This window comes from Lethenteron reissneri, chromosome 34 (assembly GCF_015708825.2).
Source record: "Lethenteron reissneri isolate LAM-NWPU_2019-01 chromosome 34, ASM1570882v1, whole genome shotgun sequence".
Classification (NCBI taxonomy): Eukaryota; Metazoa; Chordata; class Hyperoartia; order Petromyzontiformes; family Petromyzontidae; genus Lethenteron; species Lethenteron reissneri.
The window spans coordinates 631,460-640,627 of NC_083812.1; the positions used below are offsets into that span (position 1 = coordinate 631,460).

General features: G+C 48.4%; 1 protein-coding gene across 4 annotated transcripts in view; it reads right to left on the reverse strand.

The window, feature by feature from the left end:
* The window catches only part of LOC133350507 (protein transport protein Sec24A-like), a 28,717-nt gene extending 19,549 nt beyond the window's left edge, over window positions 1-9,168 (reverse strand). For 2 of the 4 annotated variants that reach the window (XM_061564856.1, XM_061564855.1), the window contains exons 1-4: window positions 8,942-9,168; window positions 5,639-6,406; window positions 5,363-5,431; window positions 1,636-2,427 (exon numbers count right to left, since the gene is read on the reverse strand). In XM_061564856.1, coding sequence (XP_061420840.1) covers window positions 1,636-2,427; window positions 5,363-5,431; window positions 5,639-6,406; window positions 8,942-8,990 — 1,678 coding nt within the window. In that variant the 5' untranslated portion in view covers window positions 8,991-9,168. The remainder of the gene's footprint in view (window positions 1-1,635; window positions 2,428-5,362; window positions 5,432-5,638; window positions 6,407-8,941) is intronic. The other 2 variants (XM_061564857.1, XM_061564858.1) reach the window with 2 other exon arrangements.

The window sequence follows — 9,168 nt, forward strand, 5'->3', positions numbered from 1 at the left end:
CACATGTAAACACACATGTATAGGGACACGCATACCCGAAGGCATACGCATTGGGATCCTAGGATGGAATTATCAATTGAATTATTATTACTAACTTGTACAAAAACCAAGAACCCCCGTGTAGCCTTAACAGACTGTTAGGGCACATGCTCTTAGCGAGTAGCACCTATGAAGGCCGGCACGGCACACAAGGGGGTGGGTGGCCGGATGTGGTGCTGGCCACCTTTGTCTCCCTCGTGGCGATATTCACACATCACACCCTGTACTAATTTGAGGCAGAGTCGATCGAGGGGAGGCCCAGGATCGGTTCAGGTAATCGCCACCGGTGCTGGCCGTGCGCGGGAATCGAACATACACGGCGGCACGCAACCACACACAGACACGCCGACACACAGATTTGGGTGTGGTCACAGAGAGCCGCAGGCCGTGTGATACCTGTCACCCTCCCCCCACCCCCCGGTACTGCACCTGAGTCGTTGTCCCCAGCGAGGCCGGGAGAAACGTCATGCGCCGGACTTTGGTAACCGCGGAGCAAACCTAGTTGCCCCGTTTGCGACAGCGCAAATAATAAAGCCGAGAGGGATGGCAAATAAAAACAATGATAGAAAAGAAGAGAAGGAAGAGTTTTGGAAGAAAACTCAGAATTAACGAAAAGGGAAGAGAGACAAAATAAGAGAAGTTGTTAGGCAGAGGCAAGCGACAGGAATTCCATAAGATGGTAATTTACAAGAAGCTCTGTAAGCCAAGTAGTTAAAAAAAATACGAAGATTGAATGTAAAAGCTGTTATCTTGTAGTTACACCTCGAAGCCGTGTGTCCTGGCTTGTCACACGTGAATAACGAGCTTAATTAATCGGGAACAAGACTTTGGTAATGGTCAGAAACGTTATTGTGGCACCCTCATGACATCGCTGCAATGACCATTTTGTACATTTTAAGAAACACTCATGCAGTCCCGGTCACTCGTGGCATGACATTGCACTGCGACTGTAATGTAAAATATTTCTATAAATATTTTTTTTTTAATAGAACCTTCTGATGGGGAAATCCTTATTATTGATAGATGCCTGCAAACAGCACTTTCCCCAACAGTCTGTTAAGGGCGATGTGGGGGCAGGGGTCTGCCTTTATGAAGGCCTGCAATAGATGGTGGAGTGCTGCAGCCAACACGACGCCTCCCAACACCACATCTGGCCGCCTTTGTCTCCCCAGTGCTGATATTTACACATCACAGCAGGGACTCATTTAAGATTGAGTCAAGGTAGCAGGGAGGCCGAGGACTGGGTCTGATGTCACTGGCCACTTATGCTTCACTGATACAATACATATACACACACATGACCACAAAAAACACACAAATACACGTACACATACAATTATACATTCGTGTTGGGCAGCCAGGAATACAGCATTGATATCTATATTTTTACAAGATAAGAGCCATTTGTTTCCTTGGGTCGCATCTTCCCGAAAGAATCACATTTAGTCACTTATAATCACAGCAGACCAGGATAGTTAATTGCAGTTGCGTACATTGTACTGAATTGCCACAATGTACTTGTAATGAGATAATAAAACTGCTGGGAATTACAACTGACCCCAGATCTGAATGATGGAAATGTAAGCATTGGCCTACCAGCATCTGGACCGCGAGACATCTGGGCCTGTCCATGTGGAGGCGGATGGTATGAAGACGACTGATGAGATGCAGGACCCAGCTGATGTTGCTGCTGCTGCTGCTGTTGTTGAGTGGGAGGAGGTGGCAGCTGCTGATGCTGCTGCGTGGGAGGAGGTGGCACCTGCTGATGCTGCTGTTGTTGAGTGGGTGGAGGCGGCAGCTGCTGCTGATGCTGCTGAGTGAGAGGAGGTGGCACCTGCTGATGCTGCTGATACTGCTGCTGCTGATGCTGTTGATGCTGCTGCTGCTGAGTGGGCGGAGGCGCCACCTGCCGCTGCTGATGCTGCTGAGTGGGTGGAGGCGCCACCTGCTGCTGTTGATGCTGCTGCTGAGTGGGTGGAGGTGGCGCCTGCTGCTGCTGATGCTGAGTGGGTGGAGGCTGCACCTGCTGCTGGTGCCACGACTGCATGGATCCTGGTGCCATTCCGGTTGGAGGTGGGGCAACCAGTGGTGGCTGGGGCCTCCCACCCATAGCCATGGGAGGGCGACCTGCTGATGGAGCACCTGATGGAGGGGCCATTGGTGGAGGCCCCGCTTGTGGACGACCCAATGATTGAGGGCCCCCAGATGGAGCGCCCATTGGTGGGAGGCCTAATGACGGAGCGGTCATTGGTGGAGGTCCTAATGAAGGGGCCCCTGATGCAGCTGCCATTGGTGGAGGGCCCACTGATGGAGGGCCCAGTGGAGGAGGTGCCATAGTTGGTATCGCTCCATATGCTTGCCCGGCCTGTGGTGGTGGTCCTGGTTGGCCTGAGACGCACACGACCATCAGACTAGTCAGTTACATGATGCGTAACGACACATCGTCTTCATCAAATATAAATGTGGGATCCTTACACGCTCGCGATAAATGCGTCATATCACGTGTGTAAGGACCAATTTTTTTACATATACGTTATATGCAATGAGTTAATGCGGTCACTATAGGTTGCGATTTTCACAATGAATTGGATTGGAGGAATCATTGCATGCATACCAGTCACACCGCATTAAACAAAATGACATGTCTTTACAATAAACATTTCCAGTGAAGGAGACCTTCCGCGACAGCTGAAAATGCTGCATTCGCCGGGCAGATGTTCCGGTCACGTTACGGCTCGGAGCCCAGCACAAGCAGTTTCAACCGTCTCTCCAGTTTCATGCCACGACCCGCTGCTTACTGCCCCTAACGGCAGCGCTGCTCGATGCTGCCACGCCAGGAATGCTAATTTAGGCCCAGATTATTCACGCTGGCAAGGAGTCCGTTCCGCGTATTTAGAATTTCATAAAACTTCTGTGTGTGAAGTTGGAAATCGCAATAATAAAATCTCACTTAAATAATATATTTACTGGCTACATTACGGACAACGCAGTAAAATCAATTGTTGTACGGTGCTAAACTCTCAAGTCTATGCTTCCCACCCTTCACCAACTCATGCTCACCAGCGTGATGAAGAAAGTTGAAATAATTCCCCACAATCCATATAGCGTGGGGAGGCCCTCAATCCAGCAGGGGATAGACAAAAGGGCAGTACATGTACATGCACTTCCATTGGCATTGTCAATTAAATCAGCATAAGCAGGCACTGAACTAACTACGAGACTACTTTAAACAGTCCGCTACTCTGACAAGAAGTCACAATCGTTACGCTGCCAGAAACACATGTGCAGCAGCTGCTGCAGGGACCGCATTACTGATGGGGCAGCTCTTTCCATATGCAAGCAGGCTTCACCTAATACTTGCACTAACACTGCGTGACCCCTTTGTGAACAGGAGGAAGATGACCTGTTTTTTGCGAATAGTTGAAGGTTCATTGAGCAATATTGCATCATGCATTGGCATGCATGCACACAGATAGGCACATCAATATAATGGATAAAAAACTGTATTGCCACGCGAATTTTTTCTATACCTTTTCAATTATTTTACGAAAAACCCACTTTGCAAAAGGAAGAAAATTACTTTCTCATGATTATGCTAAGATATTTTTTATATGAATTCCATCTTGAAACAAAAAAATGTATTTGTGAAAAGATACACACACGTGCACGAGGCATGCCCTTCATTCTGCTGTTTGTAAAATGCCCTCGTGTATAAACGAAGAGCATTGCGGAGCCCCAGCGGTCCGTGTCTGCGTGCGTAGAGGTATTCCTCACATTACCTACAGCAGCCGCCTTCCTTCAATCATTCACTTGCGAAGGAACTTGTTACGTGACTTACTAATGGTGCAGTACAGCTGCCAAGTTCCTAATAAGCGAACGTGTAAGAGTCTGTTTTATCAACTAAACAGCAATTGTTTAAACTGGGAACATCTTGGAATGTTGTTGACTCCTCTGAGTCATCAGCAGAGGTTATGATGACCGTGATGATGATCATCATCATAACATCATCATTAGCCATGATCTAACCACCGCTGAATGAAGACCTCCATAAGTCATAGACAATATTACGGTCCCACAATGCATCAATCCATCTAGCTCCTGCACAGAAGAAAAACTCATCACTCCATCTCCCCTGTGGATATATTTTATAGCAGATTTCCTCCTTTGACTGTTTTTAGTCTCAACCACCAGCCATCATCTCTTCCCATGACATGAGAAGCATGTCATGCCCAAGCCTACTAACTTTTCTTCACAGTCAATGTTGTCTCTAACTCTAACTTGGATCTTTTCTCCGATCCATGAATTAACTTGTCTCTAGGTGTAATTAGATGCATGTACCTCTTCATGCCTTTGTTCATTTTTAAACTTATGTTCTATCTTATTTGTCATTGTCCATGTTTTCAATCTACATGTCATAGCAGGTAATATACAATTCATTAAAAACTTTAAGAAAACTTTCCAACATCTGCAGTGTGGCCTGTTAAATGCTGCTTGGTTACTTGGTGTTCTAGGCAAGAGAGCTCCACAAATACTGAGTGCTCATTCAGCAGAGGATTGAAAACTACCAAATTATGTTATGTATTGGTGGACGGTGGGTTTCCCAAAATAATTATGACAAACAAGCAAAAATGTGGAATTGCCAAAATGTAAATAACAATGTCAGCCAACCAAGGGGTCTTTAATTAAGTTCACGTTGCTTTACGGTCATGTTCTCGTAAGAGAATGCTATCATGTCACGTCTGCAAATGCACTTTTGGCACAGAAAATGTTATTGTTGATTTGAGTTACTGCAGCATCTTAATCTATTTAAATTCAAAGGAAGATGGAACCTAAATAAATAGTTGTCACCTTGCAGACGAGTGCATAGGCGGCCTCTCCTCCTATCCAACAAATGTATGAAGCTTCGTTAAAGGGAAAACTTTACAAAGTGATTTTTTTTAAACGTCTGTTCCCAGGCACTTGCCTACTCCTCAAAATGTCACTGACAGTGATGTTAAGTTGGAACACACAGCATTTGATTTTAAAGTAAAAAAATAATTTACAAAGCTTCATATTCGTATTGTACAGACTACTGCACACAATTTAGGGATACATATACGTGAACTATTTGTTTGTTTTTAAGTAGCACCTTCCTTCAAAAACATTGACAAAGGTAGTTTAAAAAAATCACACACGGTCCAAAAATCAAACACCAATAACTAGTTAGTAACTATTAAGCATGCTTGGTGTAGTTTTAAAATAAAAAAAGCATAGCTATGGAGGTTGCAGATTTTTTTTTACAGTGAATCAGACAACCAGCGAGCCAGCAATGTGACCCCATTACCTCGTCTTTGACCTACGGACTTGAGCAGAGAAATGGGAACATCCCCTAAATAGACACACCCTCTCTCCGCTTCACAGACACACAGAGAAAGTGCGGGAGAGAGAACGCTGAACACACAAGCTCACTCCACGAGTCCAAATAGACAACAGCATCACCAAATAAGCATGAACATGAAACTCAAAAAGAATTTCCTTGTAAAACATAAGGAATGAAGAACACGTAGGAAGTGTGGGCAAAAGTCAGTTGGGCACCTTAAAGCGAAACCAATTCAAGTACCTGGACGTGGTGCGGGGTACGGCGCAGCAGCCGCGTGCGATCCAGGAGGCTGATATAGCCCAGCACCCTGGCTGCCTGAAGTCGGGGGAGGCCCTGGCCTGGGATTGAACCCAGGCTGCTGCGCAGGGACAGCGGTGACATTGGTGTTGTTGCTGTGAGGTGGAGGTGACGGAGCCACCGCCGATGATGCCGACCCGTACTCGTGGCTAATGGGCTGCGTGTACATGTAAGTAGGCATGGGCTGGGAACCACCCATCTGCTGCCCCTGACCACCTTGAGCAGGAGCGTAGCCGTTCCCCGACATCCCTGCAGGCCCCAAAGGTCCATTCGCCGGCCCAAGCTGAGGACCAGACATGTGGTTCATGCTGGTCCCAGGCGTCGGTGCCCAGTGGTTGACAGGGGATGGCCGCTGCTGGTGCTGCTGAGGAGGGAATGGCTGGCCCGTGCCAGGCATGGGCGACACCCGAGTCATCATGGGTGAGCTCCGGTTTGAGGGCGGGCCCGAACCGCCTCCTGCGTGATGGTGGCCCCCCGTGCTGTTGGGCGCTGTCGGCGGAAGGCTGTTGGGTATGGGAGACAGCCGGGGTGGCTGTAGGGTCGCCAAGTTGCTAGGGTTGAGTGTGGCAGGGTGGCCGCCCATGGGATTATACGGGGGAAAGCCGGGCATGGCAGGAGGGGGCGCGTGCTTTCCGTCCGCTGGCGGGTGAAAGGTGCCTGGAGGTAGCGTTGCCTGCTGTCCTTGCACAGGCGAAGAGTTCTGATAGGGTCCTGTTGTGAGGGAGAAAATGCTTATTCAATTAATTTCATAAGGACGTGAGATGAATACCATCTAATAGATCCGGTTTGCAAAGCAATTCACTTGGTCTGGCGGTTTCCAGTCTGAGAGGACACAAGCAGGTGGTTTCATTGAGTAGCTGAAATGCAATTACAGTGGCTTCCTCATCAAAACGTTTCCTGGACTCAATGGGCACTGTAGTAGGCAATTCTGCTGCTATAAATGTTGTGGATTTACTCTCAAACACACCGCTGGGATGAAGTAGTAACTAATTGGCGCGTTTTGTATACGTGACAAACCTTACTGGCTGTGTCGGGTGGTGGAGGGTTACGACACATTTATATTTATGGGATCTAACCCAAAAACCTTTATAATGATTTATATTGGTTGTGAAAGCCTACGTGTTAAACTAATCAAAATTAGTGTTGGAACCATTTGGTAGTGATATTGCTAGCGCTAACAAATTCTCTATCAGTCCCCATTTTCCCCTCTCATATGTATTAGCTCACCCAATACTGTGCCCTACGAGGTCCAAATCAATTATGGTTGGTGGTACCAGTATCTTTTAAATCCGGTGTGTGTCACTAAAGCAGATTCAGGCAATAATGAACTATCACATGTTGCCTGTGCATAATAATTATTAATTAATCCACCTGCAAGCATCACTCCTGACACCAGAAACAGCCAGCTGGAGCTCCACACCTCCTCCACTTGAAACATGATCAATCACTACACAAGATCATTGTTAAAACACAACTATGGCTGGCCATTCTACAAGATTATAAAACAGGCTCAGGGTAATAAACATCTTCACCGCTCTTTCCCCAAATCATTCCGGCCTTGGCATCCTGTGCTGCGTTCAGCTCCTTGCGCGACCGCTGGCAGCAAGTGAACTTTGGAATGAGAACGGCGTCGTGGCCGCAATCATTGCCAGCCCCCACCACCCAACTGCTGGGGCTGATCGGTGGCATAGCTACTGAGTGTGCAGGTGGTGCGACTGCAACGCAATGCATGGGCCAGAGGGGGAAGCCCAGCACCCGTCTATGAAGAGGTGGGGGAGACATTGGACAGCGAGCAGAGAAGTGGGGAGGGGTGGTCTATTCCATACACCTACCATGCTACGCTGCTGGTAGTGAAGCATCAGATTAATTATCTATTCGTATTCAATCTTAAATTTACGATACATGCATTGAATAGCACATGCAATAATTAATTATTTTAGATTGGTAAATGTGTTCAATGGCATGACCATTACATTCCCGACCATGTTAAAGGTTTCCAATTTTTTTGTATTAACACGGTCTCTCCACATACAGATATAAAAAAAAACATGTTAAGTCCATCGGCCTATTGTCTTTCGAGTTTTAGCTGAATTGCAACCGTGAATTCCAAATGTTAGTCATTGGATTGCCATGATTGGGGAAGTCGGACAAACTGTTACACCTCTGCCGTGTGCCACCACCTTGGGCTACAACTCCAACAACGGCAAAGCAAACAGACTCAGGACGAGTGGGCTTGGGCAGGACACATCGTGAGTAGAGATGACCAACGATGGATAAGACTGGGTAAAGAATGTCAGTCAACTGAGGGTACACACACGATGCACTCAAAACCTCTAGCCTCGTGACCTCTGAAAAAATCCTTCGCAAGATTATCCTGCGTTTCCCTACCTATTCACCCACTCGGCCATTCGGATCACGTATTCCTCTAACATGTCCCTAGGAGTAAGGGCGGCCTTTATAAATAGTTGCTATCATATTCAGACATATAAAAAACATTGACTGTATTACATCACTCGTGATCATTAACGATGACCCTCACGGCGATAATTGGGTGAACGCTTAAAGTGATTTTGCCACTGAATTTGATGTGTTTCCTCGCACAAATAAACTATGGTCCTGACACCGGTCGGATCTTCCACCAGTCGTGAGAAAGGCGGGGCGGCCTCTTTGATAAAGGGAATCCGGCCAGAATACGCGTTAAGCTTCTTCCCCTTCTTCTAAGCCTCACCCTGCCTAGCGGCTTAAGTCCCTGACTGTTCCCCGCCTGAAGTAAAACTCTCACGCTGCGATACGAGCAATGCGTGAGAGCGGTGAGCACACGGCGTGATGCCGACTGGTATAATCGTGACATTAACGAGAATCAGCGTGAGATCTGAGTGGGGACGTGGACTCGGAGTGATTGAAATAACCTCAATGTACGACTGGGTAGCAGAGGCCTGGAATTAGCGTCGGTAAGAGATTGACGAGTGGCGGCGAGAGACCCCTAACAAGTAGCTGGAGTCGAGAAGGGTGACAAATGTGGCATCACAACATTCGCTACACACAACACCAGCAGCACTCCTCACGTACGGCCTACCACCACACCGAGGGACCCGCATCTCACACCCGAAACGCCAGTTTCAGACACAAACCTCGCAGAACTCCCTTCCCCCAAACCCCGCAGCCTAGGCCGCAGACCACGGCACTCGGCTAGTCACCCTGCCGAGTTCGGTGCACCCTCCACGGTTGGACCGAGCGGCCGCGCACCGTTAGCGTGGGGCCTCTGCCCACCGGCGTAAGGCGCCGTCGCTGACATCCCGAGGCGGCGCCGCCTTCGTCGAGTCTCCGCGTCGCTAAGCGGCTGAACCTCCTCGTGCCGTGCCCGCCTCTCCGTGTGGGGCTCCGCGCCGCCGCCGCTGCCGCCTTCGTGGTCTCGTCTCCGTCCGGAGTCCCCGAGTCGTCACGTCCCGGGGCGGGGGGGGGCGGCCGCGTCA